The sequence below is a fragment of the Vulpes vulpes genome, chromosome 8 (assembly GCF_048418805.1).
Source record: "Vulpes vulpes isolate BD-2025 chromosome 8, VulVul3, whole genome shotgun sequence".
Taxonomy (NCBI): Eukaryota; Metazoa; Chordata; class Mammalia; order Carnivora; family Canidae; genus Vulpes; species Vulpes vulpes.
In genome coordinates this window covers 38,768,477-38,788,304 of record NC_132787.1, presented here as the reverse complement: position 1 = coordinate 38,788,304, position 19,828 = coordinate 38,768,477, and the positions used below count along the sequence as shown (strand labels likewise).

Here is a 19,828-nt window from a genome sequence, read left to right as displayed (position 1 = left end):
CCGTACACACTTTCCATGGGGTGAGTAGGCTAACACCAGGCCTGTCGGCGTGCAAGCCCAGTTGCAGTGGTTTTATGATAGAAGAGTGACAAGCTGGGGATGGGAGAGAGGATTGTCTGAAAAACAACACAGAGGAAAGGCTGGTCGTTTGGTGCTCACAGCCTTGAGTGGGAACCAAAGGTCAGGTGTAAAACCATGGGTTTTCTGGCAGCACACCAGAAATGAGCATTCCAGATGTAGCAAAAGCCCAGGAAAGGAACATGGAAATATGTAAAAGATCACAACAGATGGGTTTGACCAAAGTAGAGAGTTTGTATAATTAAATAATGGGGGGAAAAGCCTGGAGAAAGAAACTGATGGCAGCATGGCAGAGACGAAATAGCATGGCCTCTAAGACAGAGCCACGTTTCACATGTGGCTCGAGTGTCTTAACTAGGTGTCCTTTAGCAACTCGGAGTGTCTTAGAGCACCTGGTGTTTATCCATAAAATGTGATTATTGTTAGGGGTCTTTATGAGGGTTACAAAACACGACTCTGATGTTCCTGGTCCAAAATAGTCCTAATGAGTGGTTACTACATACATACACATCCATCCCCTGTCTGACCCTGACCCACAGTGTCAGCATAATTCCCCTGCAGAATAAAGGAGGCAATTGTTAAGTGTTTGTGCAAGGAGTTGGTGGAACACTAATCCTAGGCCAAGAGGGCATGATCACAGTGAACCAGGAGTCTTCCAGCCTGTCCTAAGAAGCATCGTGGAAGGGCATGCCCAGGGACAAAGGACCAGGCTGATGTGAGCTCACAGGAAGGTCCCCAGGCATGAGAACTGAGGGAAGGGCAGAGATCTCAGTCCAGTGAGGATGGCAGGATGGCACGGGCCAGGAGAGAGGTCACCAGGGCTGGGCACCCTATGCAATCATGAGCAGGGTGGAGGGGTAGGCAGCTAGGAGCCATAGATAGTCTGGAGCAGTGCTCCTGCTCATACAGTAGGGATCAAGCAGTAAATATTCGGTGAAGCTATGTAGCCTCTGTTGAAGCAATTTAATGAATTGGTAAGCCTCGTGTTGCCTGTTACCTGACACATTCTGCACGTATTTGCCAACTCCTCTCTACTTTAACTCCCTTGTATATATAATAGTGGCTTCAAATCTATTTTCAGAATGAGTAATCTAAAAAAAAAAAAAAAGAATGGGTAATCTAGGGGCATCTGGGTGGCTCAGTTGGTTAACCATCCGACTCTTGATTTTGGCTCAGGTCATGATCTCGGAGTCGTGAGACTGAGCCCCGAGTTGGGCTCCACACTGACACGCAAACTGCTTAACATTCTCTCTGTCTCTGTCTCTGTTTCTGTCTCTCTCTCTCCCTCTGTCCCTCCCCCGCCCCTTGCACTCTCTCTCTCTCAAAAAAAAAAAAAAAAAAAAAAAAGAACAAATTGGGTAATCTATAAAGAAACAGAAATATCTTCTGTTTTAAAAAAATCTCTGACCATGTGTTTTCCAAATAACATGCACTGCCCACCTGCATCACCTATAAGGGGTAGAGAAATGGCTACATAACATCTTTCCAATATAAATTCTCATGCTCTTCAATGGGCATTTGATTCTTTTCTTTATTTCTACCCTTACTAAAAATAGATTTGAGACTGTAGACTGTTGCCGATAGACAGAAGATACTTTTCAGAAATCCTATATTCTTGGTTGTCAGTTCTCTGAGGGGTCCTTTGGCATTTTCTGACTTTGAGATCCTGGAAAATAATTGCCTCCATGTGGCATCCTAAAAAGGCGTGAGTATAACCAGAGTCACTATCTTGGATAATACATGTGCCATGATGCTCTGAAGTACTCATCCAAAGATCAGTAGAAAAGCCTGTTTTCTTCTGAGGGGATTTCAGTCTTGATGATGAAGCATTTCAATTCAGAAGTCTACCCTGCTCCCACAATAAATTCTTTTTCCTTTGGTAGACATTTATAAAGACCACTCAAGGAAACCACGAAAACCATGAAAAATTAGTTTAGATTAATGCATTTTCTGAAAATCACGGTCTAGTGACTGAAGCTTATACTTGGGTATCACTTGATATGTTTTTAATGGAGTTGGTACAATGTTTTTAAAAAACCACGACATACTTACTCGACGTCAAAGCAAGGCATTTGTTTTAAAAGCCAAGGCACGTTAACAGAAGTGGAGAGGAAAGACAATAATTCTAGTGAATGTTGGGCAGTGACATTGCCTTTGAGGTCTTCCTCAATAGTTTACTCATCTGGAAACCCAGCCCAAGATGGAGTTTAGCAAACGTGCTGATGTCAAGAATGCTAACCAGGCCAGTGCTCTGGGTACTCTGTAGAGATCATTCTAGCATGCAAGTACTCCATTTCCTGGCATCTCTGCCACAGTCTTAGAAAGGCCATGTCCAGACTTTAGATTTACTGTTGGCAAGACTGGTCTCTAGCAGTGGATCCAATACTGGTCATACATTTGTCTTAGCCATTGATGATAATACTCGTCTTCTTAGAAATGTACATGTCTGTTATAATATCACTCCTTCATATTGGTCTCATGCTCGGTGGCCCGCCGAGGACAACCCTGAGAAGGAGAGAGGGCAAGTATGGTTTCCATGCTCCGGAGGGAGAAAGAGCTCAGAGAAGTTAGAACTTGCCCACTGGGAGAGCGGGCGCTAGCACCAGCTCCACGACAGAGTGCATTTTCCATTACAGTACCTTTCTCAGGTGTCATATGAGACTCTGTCCCCACAGAGGCTTTACCCAAAAACACAGCTGAGAAATGGGTCTTCTCGCTTTTTTCCAATAAATGATTAATAAGAGCACAGGCTCCGGGGGGAGGCGACTGCAGTTCATTCCACCTTGGCCACTCCATCACTCCATCAGTTTCTCTGATCTTCAAGTTCTGCATCTGCGTGTGACAGAGCATCAGAATCCCCCATCATGACCCCACACACCATCTCTGCTGGGTCAGATTAGAGGCTCCAGATTCAGTGACGGCTGCCACAAAGATTTCCATCTGTGTCACAAAGGAGTCTCCAGAGTGGAAGGAGATGGGGAGCTTCTGTAGCCTTAGGGAGGCAGACACTTAGACTCAGCTGGGGCTGGCGGGAAGATTTTTCTCGACACTCTGAAACCCCCTACTGAAAATCCTAAATCAGCATTTATCAGAGTGGATCAGTCTGTCAAGAAAGACCCCAGGGGAGTGTCTGCTTTCGGCTCAGGGTGTGATCCCAGGGTCCCGGGATTGAGTCTCGCATCAGGCCCCCCGTGGGAAGACTGCTTCTCCCTCTGCCTGTGTCTCTGCCTCTCTCCTTGTGTCTCTCATGAATAAATAAATAAAATCTTAAAAAAAAAAAAAAAAAGAAAGAAAACCAAAGCCTCAGAGGGGATGTCCCTGTGCCGAAGGGGTGCCAGGCCAGGGAATCTGACTTACTACAAAGATCTGGCTGTTCCCGGGGAAAGGCTGAACCTAGTGCATATGCGGTGAGGCTGGAAGCCCCTCAGGCACAACGAGGTTGTACCTTGGAGCCCAGCTGTGGGGCACAACTTTGCTATGTCAGCAAGGGTGCCGATGTGGAGTGACAAGTATCCCCAGTGGTGTCTCCATGTTGCATTAACCAAAGAGGGCAAATACTCCCCTGCCATCTCTTCCAGGGGTCCCAAAGAGCCCCCTTTAGGTGGAGGAATCAAAGGTAGGAGGCCTTAGGAAGGAGATGCCCACAGCCTCTCATTCCAACTTTGTTCAAAATTATGCAGGCACTAAAGTGATTAATACAAAAAAGAGGGATGTGCAATCCAAGCTGGTGGTGTGGCTCATCTGGTTAAGTGCAAAATGGGGAGTAGAAAGGAGGTTATGAGGATTAAGCAAGGTGACAAGTGGACAGTTCTTGGCACAGAAACTGGCTCCTACTGATGTCATCACTGTCACTACTAGTACTGTCACAACTAGTATTGTCACTCCAAGGGCCTCAGGCAGAGCACCCAGGCCAATGGGCTTCTGAGGGAGGTGTCATCATTTTGGGAAACACAGGTTGTAGTCTGCACCCCAGGGTTGAAGCCCTTGTGGCTTCAGTTCCAGGGACAATGAAAATGGGGCCAATAAGAGGAGGTAACTTTACAGGGAATCTCATCCCAGGGGAGCCAAGGATAATCAGGAAGTGGAGGCAAAACGACTTTTGAAATGTATGGAAAATTCTTTCATGTCTTAGAGCTTATTATATATGAAAGAAACTTGAGAGAAGCTTTCCCAAATTTGATAATAATCTTTTTTTTTTTTAAGATTTTGTTTATTTATTCATAAGAGACACAGAGACAGAGGCAGAAACAGAGGCAGAGAGAAAAGCAGCTCCCTGCGGGGAACCTGATGCAGAACTCAATCCCAGGACCCGGGATCATGACCTGAGCCAAAGGCAGACACTCAACCATTGAGCCACCCAGGTGCCCTGACAATAATCTTAACATTCAGATGCAATCACCGACAACAAGCTGTGGAACTGAAAAAGACTTTCTATGTCTCTGTTTTCCATCAGAAATACAAGGCACGGACTGGGGCATAGGGGCAACCTTGGGCTTCGGTACAGACACCGCCAAGTCCAAGAAGCACACCACACACAAGCAGTCAGGAAAATGGCACAGAAATGGCATCAAGATACCCCCTTCACAAAGATAGGAATCTCTTAATGTGGAGGACTCAAGTTCCCAAGGAACATGCACTTTGCCAAGAAACAAAAGAAGGACCTGGAGAAGATGCCTCCAACAACAGCAAGGCCATGAGTGCACGTGGTGAGGCTGGTGAGGCCTCTTCAAGCCCAAGGAGGTCAATCCCAAGATCCCAAAGGGCAGCAACCACAAGCTCAACTCACTGGCCTACATCACTTGCCTACAAGCTCGGGGAACATGCTGGTGCCCGCCTTGCTGAGGGTCTCAGGCTCTGCTTGGCTAAAGTTCAAGGCCAAGGCTCAAACCCATGCCCAGGTTGCATCTGTGACTCTGCCTCCAGTTCCTGGCACAGAACCCAAAAGGTGCCCAGCCCCCCACAAAGGCTCCAGTGTAGAATCTTCTGTCTGCCTCTGTGAGGACAGAAGAACTGATGTGACCTTTGGGCTTCTGTGTGGAGCTAGAGTCCTTCTGTGCTATTTGTGCAAGTAAATCTATGGCAGGACCCATCAAAAACAGACAAAAAAGAAATAAAAAGCAAATGTTGATTAACTTTGCTGGGGGAAAGAATGAATTACCTTTTTCTTTCCTAATTGAAAACACAGTTGTGAAAAGCAAAGGGCACAGGACTACAAGTGTGGAGGTAGCAGTACTGTAATATAAAAGGTGAGTGAGTCAGTTCATTAATAAAATAAAACTATTTGTAATGGATTCCGTGACCCGTCTAGTTTAGCCTAAAATTCATATTTGGAACTTATATTTCATGATAAATATTCACCTTTGTGTCTGATTTTATTTAATAATTTTAGGTGCCTTTTCTTAAAGAGGATCCCTAAAATTGTAGAAGCTTCTGGCCCTGCAAAACTGGAATCTGCCCATGTTAATAATCCTCCCTACTTTTGACAGAATAATATTGAAATGTGCTTCAGGGGACTTTCTGGAAGGAAGTTGGAGCCATTGAGAAGACAAGGAGAAAAAAGCCTCGCCCTGGGAAAAGACAGTGAGCAATCAAAAGTGACAGGTGGAGTATAGTGAAATCAGAGGTTGGCAGCTAAGAAAACCCAATTTGAAGTTGTTGGGCAAACACTGGCAAGAGTTTCTGAGTTGAGTCGGAATGTGGCCCATGGCAAAGGGTTGATGAGGTCTGTTTTGGGGGGCCTCATCTGCTTCTCAGCTAGCCTCATTCAGACCAAGCAGATGTGGTTCTTGATAGAAGTTGACACATACTCTCCGAAGAATTAGATGCAGGCCAACCAGAGTCCATCACGCTGGAAGAAAACTAGGAGCAGGTTATGATGTGGGATCCATGTCAAAAGTCTGCCTCCTTCCCTTAGGGCCTAAGGCTTCATTCCCCTAATTGAGGAAGACATCTTGGCTTGGGAGCCTCAGTCCTCAGCTCCTTGTTCTGTTAGGCAGACAGGAGTGAGACGAAGGTGGGTCAATAAAACATGAAGGTTCCTGAACTCATATGTAGAGCTGTCTTTTTGAATTCCCATCTGGCTTTCGCCTTGCACTGCCTTTCCACAGATAAAGCTGAAAACGCCATGGGAGGAGCAGGATAAGTGGGTGCCACTGCCTCTGCATAAGAGTTGTGGGGAGACGTGTCTTCTAGCCTGGTTCGGGAGGGGTCTAGTTCTGGGGGCACTGCCATTCTCTGCTGGACCAAACAGGGCCGGGGAGCAGGAGGCTAGCCAGATGTGCAAATAAGGCTGCATTCTGAAGAAACATCTGCTTTGTCTTCCAGAACTTGGGGCTAAGCCTTTAAGGATGGGTTCTGCTCTCTGGCGCCCTCTGCTGTGGCTGAGCAGATCGGATACCTCTGGGGGTTGGGGCAAGAGTAGAAAATCCTGCAACCCTTCTCTGGGCTGAATTGGGTTATCTGAGACACATATGGCAAGGGCCTGGGTTGTGAAAGATGAGTAGAATGGTAACGTGGAAGATAAGACTGAACGTTCTCTTCGTGTTTGCGGGGCCATGGTGAACCTGTAGAGCCCTACGGGGCCACACAAGAATGGATGCTAGCCTTGGTGCAGTCCAACTTCTTCATTTACTGGCAGGGAGAGTGCCTTGGAAAATATATAGAGTAGGCAAAGCCAGTAGTACCACAGGAGGAAGTAGCCCAGAAGAGTAGGGTTATGGGGGCGTTAGGAGAAATCTTCACCTTATCTATGGAGGATCATACAAGTGAGAGCTTAGGAGCTGCTCAAATAATTTATTAGTGATTATAGATGGATTGATTCCAAGGGGAGGGGGCAGAGAAAAGAAGTAACATGGTACTCGGGGAAGGGCATACTCCTGATACATAGAGGATCTGGAGAAGGAGACACGTGCTCAGAAAAAACATGGTGGACATGAAGATAAAAAACTGGAAAGCTGATCTACAACTTCAGTGTTTCCTGAAAGTAATCAAAACGGTTGGGATGGCTATAGCTATACCAGACTGCACTTCTATACCGGAAGAATACCTTCCAGAGCTGAGAAAGGAGTGAATATGCAGACTGAAGGTGATTACCTCATTTCAGGCATATTAAATAAAAGAAACCCACATCAAGACCCATTCCAGTAAAATTTTTGAATTCCAAGAACACATTTTAAAATCCTATTAACACCAAGGCAGGAGGAAAAAAGAAACATACGAAGGGATATGAATCAGGCTTATTCTAGAGGTTTTTCCTCTGAACCAGTAGATGAGCCTGTATTCATTGCCACAGCCACAATGTTTGGAAACTAAGGATGGTGACTTGAGAAAGGTAAATCCAGTCATCATTCCAACAAAAGCAAATGCCCAGTGTTGTGTTTTGGGTCGGATTCTCTGGGAAGCAGACCCTGAGATGGGGAGCTGCATACCTGGCCTGCAGGGGGTTGCCTGGAAGTGTGCTCCAGAAGGACACCTGTGGGGGGAGTGAGGTAAGCAGAATGAGAATTGCTGAGTTGCAAGACATTTCAGTCAATTCCACATGGAGCTCTGGCACTGAGGGAACATTTAGAATTATCTGGAATTGAGCCAAAGTAGGCCTTGGCCCCCTGCAGAGATGAGATGCAGCCCCCAGCGGAGGAGTGGCCCTGGTCAAGGCATCCCCCTTCCACTTTATAGCAGTTCTAAGGTGGGCTTCACACTGGCACTTGAGTCCTGAAGGGACCTTTTAACACTGCATTGTTAAAAACACTCTTCCTAAAGGCATACTCTGGCCAACTAAGGCAAAACTGTGACAATATGAAAAGACAGGAGCACTTTCCTCATTTATTTTTAATCCCAGACCCTGTTTGACTACGTATTTCAAGCAACCATGAAAGCAAAGACTGGTCCCTGGGTTTTCCCACCTCATTCCTGTCCTTGCTTCTTAGAAATGCCTTACACAGCCTGCTGGAATCTCCTACACTTTATGGCAGTTTAAAAGAGCACCTGATAAGTTTCCCTCCCATCTTTCTTAATAAGAGCTAAGCTCTATACAAAGTTAGAACATTGTGCTGGGTGGATCAGCAAACCAAAAAGGCTTTCATTCATCTTTGGATATGGCAAAATAAGGGCCATTTGAGAAGGAGTTAATGATGATTTTCTGTGTCTTTAAAATCCTCCTGAGGCAGCCACTCTGGAAAACAGTGTGGAGGTTCCTCAAAGAGTTAAAAATAGAGCTACCCTACAATCCAGCAATTGCACTACTAGGGATTTACCTGAAGGATACAAAAAGTACAGACCTGAAAGGGCACATGCAGCCCGATGTTTATAGAAGCATTATTAACAATAGCCAACTATGGAGAGAGCCCAGATGTCCATTAACTGATGAATGGATAAAGAAGAGGTGATACATGAAATATTACTCAGCCATCAAAAAGAATGAAATCTTGCCATTTGCAACAACATGGATGGAGCCAGAGGGTATTGTGCTCAGTGAAATAAGTCAGAGAAAGACAAATACCATATAATTTCACTCATTTGTGGAATTTAAGAAAGAAAACAGAGGAACACATGGGAAGGGGTAAAAAGAGAGAGAAACAAACCATAAAAGATTCTTAGGGGGGATGTCTGGGTGGCTTAGCGGTTTAGCGCCAGCCTTTGGCCCAGGGCATAATCCTGGAGTCCCGGGATCGAGTCCTACATCAGGCTCCCTGCATGGAGACTGCTTCTCCCTCTGCCTATTTCTCTGCCTCTCTATGTCTCTCATGAATAAATAAATAAAATCTTTTTTTTTCTTTTAAAGAGAGAGATTCTTAGGGATACAGAACAAAATGAGGGTCCATGGAGGGAGGAGAGTGGGGGATGGGCTAGTAGGTGATGGGGATTAAGGAGGGCACTTTATTTATTTATTTATTCATGAGAAACAGAGAGAGAGAGAGAGGCAGAGACATAGGCAGAGGGAGAAGCAGGTTCCCTGCGGGAAGACTGCTGTGGGACTTGATCCCAGGACCCCGGGATCATGACCCAAGCCAAGGGCAGATACTCAACCACTGAGCCACCCAGGTGCCCCTAGGAGGGCACTTGTGATGAGCACTGCTGTTATATGTAAGTGATGAATCATTCAATTCTACTCCTGAAACCAATATTGCACTGTATGTTAACTAACTAAAATCTAAGTAAAAAAATTGAAAAGAAAAAAAGTATATCTCCTGTAGACAGCAAAATAAATAAATAAATAAAATAACTTGATAGTAGAAGTCCTCTTATAATATATACATGTATCAAATCACCATGCTATGCACTTCAAATATCTTACAATTTTGTCAATTATTTTTTTTTAAATCTTTATTTATTTATTTTAATCTAAGATAGTCAACACACAGAGAGAGAGAGAGAGAGGCAGAGACAAGGCAGAGACATAGGCAGAGGGAGAAGCAGGCTCCATGCACCGGGAGCCCGACGTGGGATTCGATCCCGGGTCTCCAGGATCGCGCCCTGGGCCAAAGGCAGGCGCCAAACCGCTGCGCCACCCAGGGATCCCCAATTTTGTCAATTATACCTCAATATAGCTGAAAAATGTTGAAAGAAAGAAAAAAAGGAAGGAAGGAAGGAAGGAAGGAAGGAAGGGAGGAAGGGAAAGAAAAAAAGAAAGAAAGAAGAAAGAAAGAAAGAAAGAAAGAAAGAAAGAAAGAAAGAAAAGAAAGAAGAAAGAAAGAAAGAAGAAGAAAAAAGAAAGAAAGAAGAAAGAAAGAAAGAAAGAAAGAAAAGAAAGAAAGAAAGAGGAAAGAAAGAAAGAAGAAGAAAAGAAAGAAAGAAGAAAGAAGAAAGAAAGAAAGAAAGAAAGAAAGAAAGAAAGAAAGAAAGAAAGAAGAAAGAAAAAAAGAAAAAGAAAAAAAGACCCTGAGAATAGCACCATGTATTTTCCCAAGCAGGATTGTTCGAGACAGGCCTGCTTTGAAGAGGCTGTGAGAGGGGAAAATGGGAAGGGAAGTCTACCTTTTATTCCACCTTCTTTTCTTTACAATGAACACATCAAGGAAATAGCCATTAAGATTATTTATTTGAATCAACCATCAAATGGATTTCATTTCTTTTTATTCTTAATAAGGAAAAACTGATGAACCCAGTAGTAAATATGCCAAGCCCTCCACCTGGGGCTCATGACTGTTTCTCTTGGAAGGAAAAAATTAAATAATTTAAACTGTTTTATTTACATTTTATTTTTTTCTGCATTTTCTACGTCTTCCTCAATGAGTATATATTACTTATATGATTAAACAAAATAGATGCTATTACAGACCAATGTAGAGGGCTGAACATACACCATGAAACACAAATGAGCTCAAAATAAATCCAAACATCAACTGTTATTATTTCTGGAGAAAGGGCATAGGAAAAGGAGGGATATTTTTTCCTTTCTTCAGGTTTCAGATGTTTGCTCACAATTATTATTATTATTTTTGGGGGGTATTTTATAATGAAATGTCAAAATGAATTATTTCTTTTTTAAAAAAGATTTTATTTATTTATTCATGAGAGACACACAGAGAGAGGCAGAGACACAGGCAGAAGGAGAAGCAGGCTCCCTGCAGGGAGCCCGATGTGGGACTTGGTCCCAGTACCCCAGGATCACACCCTGAGCTGAAGGCAGATGCTCAACCACTGAGCCACCCAGATGACCCTATGTTATTTACTTAAAGAGCTCAGAGAAGGTTCTATTGTTTCTTTTAAATTGGGCCTGCACATACCATCTCCTCTCTACCCAGCTTAACAAATCCTTTGGGAAGTTCTTCACACTTAGCCTAAATACTTAGCCAGTTGCTGCTATGGTAGGCAGGCACAACTGGTGGTCATGAGGGCAGATCACAGAATTCCTAATTCACTTCTTGTGGGAGAAGAGGAAGAAAGCAAAGTCCTTTCAGGGTGAAACCTATGGGCAGATGAACTCTCCCTTCCTCTCCATCTAGATCTGACCCAGTCCCTTGGGTGAGGTCTGGCCACCACAGGCATCCATATCCCAACTCCAATCCCTTTACAGGACAAGGTGGGGCAGGAAAAACAAAGCAAGAGGCCCATTATGCAAAGGAAATAAAATGGATCACCTACTAATCCCCTCTACCTTACTCAACTTTTTCTTTCTCCCCATACCACTTACCACCTCGTAGCATACTAATATTTTCATTATGATGTCTTCCTGACTCACCCACAAGAATGTAAGCTCCCCAGGGGCAGGAATCATTGTATCAAGTGATGGCCTGATACAGAGCCTGACACATGGTCGGTGTCGGGTATGTAATCTTGAACAACATTCAAAACTGAAAACTGAAATTTATGAGATAACAGAATTGATGAGATATATGAAGTGGAAAAAAGATAGCAAGGCAGCATATTCTGCAGGACTGTAACCTAAAATACACATGGCTTGGAGAGGGAACGAGAGTCTGAAAGGAAATACAGCAATTGCCGATGTTGATTCTGAATTTGGGGACTGTGGGTGATTCCACTTTCTTCCTCAATGGTTTTCAGATTCTCTGACTCCTGGGGTGCAAGTGGCACCTCTGTGATCATAGAAAAAAGTTTACTTGGAAAAAATAAGGAAGAGAGGTGGGATGCTGAGCCAGACACTGTCGTGCAAGGCATGTGTCTTGGTGCCGGAGGCGGCCCCTGGACATCCAGTGTGGACCATCACTGCTTCCGGGAAACACCAACCCATTCACACCAGTAGGAGGGGTCCCTGAGGATAGCCTTCTTTTTATGGGCCTGGAATCTCCATGTTACTAGTGCGCCTCAAGTGAATTTTTTTTCCCCGTTGGCCACTTCTCTTCCTCCAGGTTAGCTGAAGCCTGTTGTCAGGCTTTTATTTTGTTTTGATAATCCTGTGGTTTGCATCTGGGCTCACAACCTGAGTTTGAACACGAAAGTGTCACGTGGTTAAAATGTATTGTAGGACTGCTGGTACGTGAGTGGCGTGGGACAGGATTGTCTGCGGCTCCCACTAAAGCTGTATCTAGGCCCTGGTGTCGCCGTGAAAGAAAGGACCACCTTCCAGAGCAAGAGCTGGTGAAGTCCTGCACGTGGCCAGGAGGCAAGAGAAGTCATGATGAGCAGCAAGGATGACCAGCCCAGCACCTGGGGGCCCGTGAATCACCAGGTGTGCTGCAACCTGAGAACACTCATCTCTCCTCTGAGGCGTGGCCCTCCTTGAAGCTTCCATCCAGACACCAAGTTGGACTCTGGTCAGACTGACCTGGGAGGAACTGGGGCCAGGTCCCAAGGCCCTGGTGCAACTGGTTTCTGGATAGCAGGTGGGTTTGAGGTGTGTGAAAGATAATGATGAATGATGTTTGGCCTTTGCTCCCAACTATACTTGAAAATCTCTCCTCCTCCCACACCTCCCCCCCAACTGACCCCCTCTCTGAGAGGAAAGATGAAAGCTCTGAAGCATCTTGGGTTTGTCATTAATTCATATGCAGAATGACAAGCCCCTTACCTCTGGTGCTTTCACATTTCCCTTCTCCCTTATATTTCTCCTTAGACCTTATTACTAGCTGAAACCCTATATATTTATCAGTTTACTGTCTCCCTCTCCCAGGAAACTCCAGGAGGCAGAGGTCTCATCTCTTGTACTCTGCTGCATCTCTCCTCCGAGAAAAGTATCTGAGGTATATAGTAGGTGTTCAATAAATATTGGTAGGCAGTGACCGAAAGGGAAAGAACCAAAGACATGGAGACATAGCTTTATAAAGAATGTTTCAATTTATTTGATTACTTTAAATATGAACCTGCATAAAGTGATGGTTAGTTGCACAAGCTCAAAGCATCCCCACGACATGAACTGGAGACAAGCCCGGGTTTAGGCCTCTACCACTCACCATCAAGTCCAGTGGCCACAGCAATCAGCCCTGTGACTTAATTTGCACCCGGTGGGGCAGTGACAGTCCCAGCTGCAAGTGACATAGAGGGGTCTGCTCCCCGGAAGATGGAGGGAAGGGGTGAGGGATCACTCAGGATGGGGGTTTGCTTCTCTCACAGCCTGTGCCCGCCTGAGAGAGAGGACACCCGAGGGAATGCAGGGAAGGCTCGTGGCGCCTGGGGGCTCTGGGGTAGAGACACCCAGTTCTTTCGCCAAGTAATTCAAAAGAGGGTACCAAGCCCCCCAAAGGATACAAAGAGGACCTAAAAGAAACTTAAGCTTGAAGTTTCTGAGAAGCAGCCCCGTTTCTCTTCCTGCCTCTGCTCATTCACTCGCTCGCTCTCGCACCCCCTCTCTGCACACACACACCTTCGCGAGGGCCCCTCAGGCCAGCCCCCGCGGACGCCAGCCCCCACGCCCACGCAGGTGCACGGGTGCTCCGTGAGGTCCCTGGCTGCCGCAGCGGCCCGCGGGGAGGGGGTGTCGCTCACACGTTGGTGTGCTGAGAACCAGAGGATGCGATGCTGCCCGGCTGGCTCCGGCCTGAGGGTGCCGAGCTGGGTGCTCGGCTCCTGCTGTGACGCCCCCCTCCCAGGCTCCTCTGGCCCGGCTCGTCCGACAGCTTGAGTTTCTCATGCTCCTCTTTCAGGAAGAAGTCCACCAACAAGCCCTTCTCCTTCTTGATCTGGTCGCTGATGTCCGTCGGGATGTCTGGAATCATCCAGTCCACCAGGACGCTCAGGAACATTACAAGGTTCTGCCAAAAGCAAGGGAGAGGGGTTGAGGGGCGAGGCCCGGCCCCGTGGGTCCCCAGTGCACCTTGTCCACCCTTGCCCTGTCCTCCGGCAGTGGGGCTGGCCGTGTGGTGCCACGGCGGGGGCAGTGGAGAGCAGAGCCCCAGGAGCAGGACACCTCCGTGGTATTCTGGCTCCTTACCTAGTAGCAGGTGGTCTTCACCAATGAGCAGAAATGGCCTGCAGTGTCCCCATGTAGAAAGTGGAGCAGTAATACTACCCGCCCCCCCTAAGTTGCCGTCAGGATGAAAGTCAACACCTCCCATATGGCGGGGCCTGAGAAGTGTCAGCTGGCTTTTCCCCTTCCTGTTCTTCCTGCCAGGCCTCTCAGCCTCGGGCGCCCGGCTCCAGGGCTCCCTGGGAAGTGGGCACAGGGCCTGCCGCCCCTCCACTGGGCCGGCTGCTCCCCTCTCGCTTCCAGCCTGCGCTCAGCGCTCCAGATCAGAGATGGGCCTTTGGTCTCCGCACTGAATTCTGGCCTCGGCCAACCTCACACTTACCTGATCCTGGTCCCTCTTCTGTCCAGCCATGCTAGTCACACTGGCCAGTCTCAGGCCCCTGCCTTCAGCTCCCCCATCTCCATCTGAGCTTCTGTGCACACTTGCAATCAGCTTCCTTCCGCACCTGCTGAGCCCCATCCCCGCCTTGCAAACACAGGTAAGACAGGACTACGTTTCCCTGCAGTATTTTCCACTGAAACAGTGAATGCATTACAACTGTGCCAGCGGGGCCCGATATATGACAGCTGCGCTTATTACCTGGTTCCCACCCAGCTCCCCAAGCCAGGCAGTTTCCCCACCCCAGCTGTGGCATTCTCTGCGTGCCAATCACACGCTCGCTTTGAGATCCAGGGACAGCGAGGAGCCCAGGATGAGATCCTTAGGGCATGGCTGTCTTCCAGGTTCCAAACCTATTCCTACCTTAACCTTGACCCTCGCTTGTACCTAGGGGCCCCAGGGAGGGCCAGGGGACTAGTAATAGCTCCTGGGCCAGGAGCTTCCAGACGCTCCTGGGAGCCTTTCAAGCTCTAGAGCTGCTTCAAGTCACACTCTTCCCTTAAACCAACTTTCACAGTGTGAACGAGTGTTACATGTGACATGTGGGAAAGCCAGTGGATGCCTGCAGGGGGTGTTGGAGCAGGTTTTCAAAAAATCGCCCCATCTTCTCAGAGGAAGAATGGCTGTCTTCTTTAGGTGAAAGACTAGCTGATGGGCTTCTCCACTTCCCGGGGTTGGGGTCGGGGCAGGATATCTTACAGCCCTCCAGAGATCTGCCTTCAGGGAATACAAAAGCCTGGGGGAGTGGAAGAGAAAAGGATCTGGGCTCGTGCTCCAGCCCCGCTTGAAAGGCGGCAGGACCCCCCGAGTGGGAGCTGGGGGCCCATGTACCCCCGGATCTGGGCCATGCAACCTGAGCTCCGGCTATTGTCAGAGATAGCAATCGCGGGCTCAGGTTTGCTATTCATTCAAGGAGGCATGGCCGGATGTCTCTGGGGCCCTCCCTGCCAGATGTCTCAGGGGCCGGAGCTCACCAATAAAGGAGGGAGTTGGCCCAGAGCTAGAAGAACCCTTTGGAACCCAAGTCCTTTCGTGAACTGCAGAGACCAGGCAGGGCCGTTTGTCTGCAGTAAGGTGGGGATTCTGGGCCCCACCACTCTTCTCGCTTCCTTTCTTGTCTTAGGTCTAAATGGGAATCTATCTCCACCCTGTAACTTATCCCACATCTGACTTGTAAACTTACTTTGAGGGCTATTCTCTTTCTTCAAATTCATCCATTCATGGAAGTCCTCTCAAGAGGGCTTCCTGCCTCCTCTGGGGAGGTGCTCCCTCCTGCAGGCCACTTGCAGGGACCCCTATGTCACAACGCCACATGGAGAACACATGGAGAGGAGGGGCAGGCAAGGAGACACGGCTGTCTTTACCTCCGTGGCCTGGAGGCTACTCCTTATCTGGACAACTCACCTGGAAGATTATGACAAAAGCCAGACGGGCAGACAGAATGGACCAGTACTGTTTGGAAAACTCATATGGGTTTGGGGCCCACGGAGGTTCTCGGTAATCCTTAAACCTGGGCAGAGAGAAATGTAGTGTTAAGACTAGGAAGAACTGGAGGGAAGAGGGTGTTTGAGATCCTTAAGGATCAGAGCAGCTGGCAAAACCCTCGCTCCCAGACTCAGGAAATTGCAGGAAGCAAGCAGAGTGAGAGGAATCCATGGTCCCACCAACAAGCCGTGGAATAATAGGACCAAAGTCCAAAAAACTCCAGTGTCGGCCTGGAAATGCCTTTTTCCCACACTCTCTAACATCCCCCATGGCTTCCTCTGGTTTCTGTATTCTTCTTTCAGAGGAGCCCAGGAATCATGAGAGGAGCCCAGGACAGTGGGTTCATGTTGGCCCCACTAGCACATGAGCTCAAGAGCCGAGGGAGATGCCCAGAAACCTTGGACAGTTCCAGCAGCCCCTGGACTCAGGAAAGACACAGGTGTCTGCAGACAACCCCAGGTTTCCTTCCTGGCCGGCTGCTTTGGGAACGGCCGTAGAGGTGGCTGCACTCTTGCACCCCAGTGAAGGCTGAGTCAACCCAAGCTGAAGGTTGAGTGCATTTGGGGAACGGTGGTAATAGTGATGGTTGGTTGGTATCCTCGGTTCTGCCAACCACGTTTATAATCTGTCCATGTGGCTTAAGAAAGGACAATCATGATACAGTTTCACTCATACATGAAATATGATAGTGAAAGGGACTATAAGGGAAAAGAGGGGAACTGAGTGGGAAAAATTAGAGAGGGAGACAAACCATGAGAGACTCCTAACTCTGGGAAACGAACAAGGGGTAGTGGAAGGGGAGGTGGGCAGGGGGATGGGGTGACTGGGTAACGGGCACTGAGGAGGGATGAGCACTGGGTGTTATACTATATGTTGGCAAATCAAATTTAAATTTTAAAAATGTAAAAAAAAAAAGAAGAAGAAGAAAGAAAATGTTAGTAGTGCCTGATGTGAAGTCATGCCTCTTCCTTGGGCCCACAAGAGATCTAGAGTTTTTCCTCACCATTGCTCTTCCACCTCTATCCTATGATGACTCCTATTTAAAATGGCTCATTTTCAGGGTGCCTGGGTAGCTCAATCAGTTAAGTCTCTGACTCTTGGTTTTGGCTCAGGTCATGATCTCAGGGTCGTGAGCTCGACCCCTTTGTTGGGCTTCATGCTCAGTGCAGAGTCGGCTTGAGATTCTCTCTCCCTCCCCCATGGCCCCTACCACTCTCTAAAAAAAGTCTCATTTTCTCAGACTTACTTTTTTCCAAGCCTGGAAAAGTGACAAGAGCTGGCACCAGAAGAATTATGACCCTTCATGGAACTGTTCTCTCCATGGAATTCCACAGATCTTTGATGCTTAGTAAAAGCAAAATAATCCCTAGGGAAAGAAGTGGGGTGGCATCAGGCCACCAAGGGGGGTGCAAGACTGCAAGGCAGGCAGGGTGGGGACTCTATCCGAGGAGGGGCCAGGGGGGAAAACAACCTATACTGAACATGCAGCATGTGCCCATCCCTGAAATCAAGAGTCAGATGCTTAATGGACTGAGCCCCCTAAGTGCCCTAGAAATGGATACTTTCTGTTCCTTCCTGACCTGGAATGAGCCAGCTGCCCTAAGATCCAGGACAAAGTATGGTAGTTTCCAACTGTCTATGGAGAGATGCAGGAAGAAGAGAAGGAAAAAAGAGGAAGAGGACAAGAGGTGCGCGCGCACGCACACACACACACACACACACGCACACACACACACACACACACACAAAGGCACAGTGCCAGAGGCAGCAACAGAAAGAGACACGCAGAGGTGGACACTAAGCAGTTGACTAGGGCTGGGCAGGAGGCCAGGAGCTGCCCCTTCCCTGGCCGCCCCCCTTCCAACAGCTGATCACAGCTGTTGCAGGCTTGCTTTGACATCCAGATGAAAAGCAAAGCTGACTGCAACCCAGCAAAACGCCACAGGATTCAGCATATCCACCCGTGGCTGAGGACACAAGCTCGGCGGGCTCCAGATCACGCTTGCTAGTGGGAGACAAGGGGAACATGGCTAAATGGAGAGGGACAGACCTTACATGGGAAAACTCTCATGCTCACCCTCTCTCCTGCTGCCCCAGCAAGGACCCCATGGCCAAAGGGAATTCATCTTCTGCCCTCAAGACTTCAGGAGGATGGGTGCGGCATATATGCCCACTTTGTACCACAGGGACACCCTTCCCCAGGTACAGCCCCATCCCTCCTGCTACAATCAAAGTCTGCTTCTCATGTTCTCTAGCTCCATCTACAAAGGAACAGCTGCTCACTGACCTTGCTGTAGGAGCCCCTGCTCACCCTTCTTTTTCCCAGTCTGAAAAAAATCCATAAATAATCTAATTCTGGTCCCACCTCTGATACTCACTCATCCCAGTTTTGGAAATGTCACTTTGCCCTCCCTGAGAGTCCAAAATATTTTTAAAATCTAACGGACACATCCATTTCATCAGAGATCTGGGAAAAGATTAACACAGATATTTCCAGAAAGCTTTACCTGAAAATACTGCCATGCCAATGGGCTAAAGGTAGCTCTGGTAGGAGCTACAGGACAAAGTACCCACAGGAAAGAACAATGTACAATGTAATGAATTATGCATCTGTTCCTATTTCCCTTTCCAAAACTTACTTTAAAAAAAAAACTGTGACCCACAGTCGTGAGACACATTTTCCATGAACACACACAAAAGTATATGTCATGAAATGAAAAATCACACCCTTGCTGTGTGTGATGCACCAATATTTTCTGATTCTATCATCTCCTGTCTGATCCTATTCTCATCTTTATAATGCTGACCATGACCCCCACTAAGGTGATTTTCTAAGCCCACTAATGAACAATGACTCGTGGTTTGAAAAATATTATTCCCCTAAGCCTCTGTCACCAGGAAAGGAGTAGTTGTTTACATTCCAGTATAAGTTCAGATTTCATAATTTTTTTAAAGTGTCATCCTAGAAGTCAAGCTTATCAAGGGTTTCCACTGAGTAATAAGAAGACACTACTTAAAGAGATAATTATCTTTAAGATTAGAAATGGTCACAAAAGATGGATGAGCAAGATGCCTGGGTGGCTCAGTTGGTTAAGCCATGACCTTTGGCTCAGGTCATGATCCTGGGGTCCTGGGATTGAGCCCTGCATTGGGCTCCCGGGATTCAGTGGGAATCCTCCTTTCCCTCTCCCTCTGCCCCTCCACTGCTTCTACATGCTCTTTCTCACTCTGTCTCTATCAAAGAAATGAATAAAATCTTTTTAAAAAGTGAGTGACCAATGGACTTAATTGTGTCCACCATGGTAACAGGTCTGTTGGCTTCTAAGCCCAGGGCACAGTACGCGAAAAAGCACAGGCTTTTAGAATCACCAGGTGAGGGCTTGATGTTACCTTTGCCACTTTGGTTCTATGGCCTCTAGAAAGTTGCCAGATGTTCTGATGGCCAAGGTGCTGGTCTACGAAATGGCCTCAGTGTTTCATCTCATAGGGATGTGATGAAGAGGCAATGTCAATGAAGAGCGTGCAGTACACCACCTGACCTACCAGATATGTGCCCAATAAATAATAGCTATTCTTTCTCTTTGACTGGAGGTAGCTTATGGGAAAACACCTCTCCTGTTAAGAGGCCAGACCACATAAACCCCTGCTCCCAGTTCCTCCTGGCATTCCAAGGGGATTTCAGACCATTCAGGTGTAGATGCTCCAAGTTTCCCACCATACTGATGTGAATCAGTCAGCCATTGCCACAACTGCAAGAGGCTTCTCTCGGGATCTATGTCCAGGTAAATAGCACAAAATAGGTAAGCTTCAGGCCAGTGGGAAGCAGAACTTCTGCTCCATTCCCATAAGCTCAAAGGCTTTCCAAAACCAGAAGTTTATCCATGTTTGAGGGATGGTTCTCCCCAAGTCTTGCTGAGTGGCCAAGCACTGGGTGAACCACCACATCTAGTCACTTCTTGCACCTGTTGGCTGGGATTTAAGTTTGCAGGTATGATTTTAAGAGCCATTTCTAGATCTTACAGTCT

At 47.2% G+C, this 19,828-nt stretch overlaps 1 protein-coding gene across 1 annotated transcript in view; it reads right to left on the bottom strand.

Annotated features, from left to right (window-relative positions):
* Positions 1 to 12,791: 12,791 nt before the first annotated feature.
* ANO2 (anoctamin 2) overlaps positions 12,792 to 19,828 on the bottom strand; it is a 340,778-nt gene continuing 333,741 nt past the window's right edge. Inside the window, exons 24-25 of the mRNA XM_072766166.1 lie at positions 15,723 to 15,828; positions 12,792 to 13,724 (exon numbers count right to left, since the gene is read on the bottom strand). Coding sequence (XP_072622267.1) covers positions 13,455 to 13,724; positions 15,723 to 15,828 — 376 coding nt within the window. The 3' untranslated portion in view covers positions 12,792 to 13,454. The remainder of the gene's footprint in view (positions 13,725 to 15,722; positions 15,829 to 19,828) is intronic.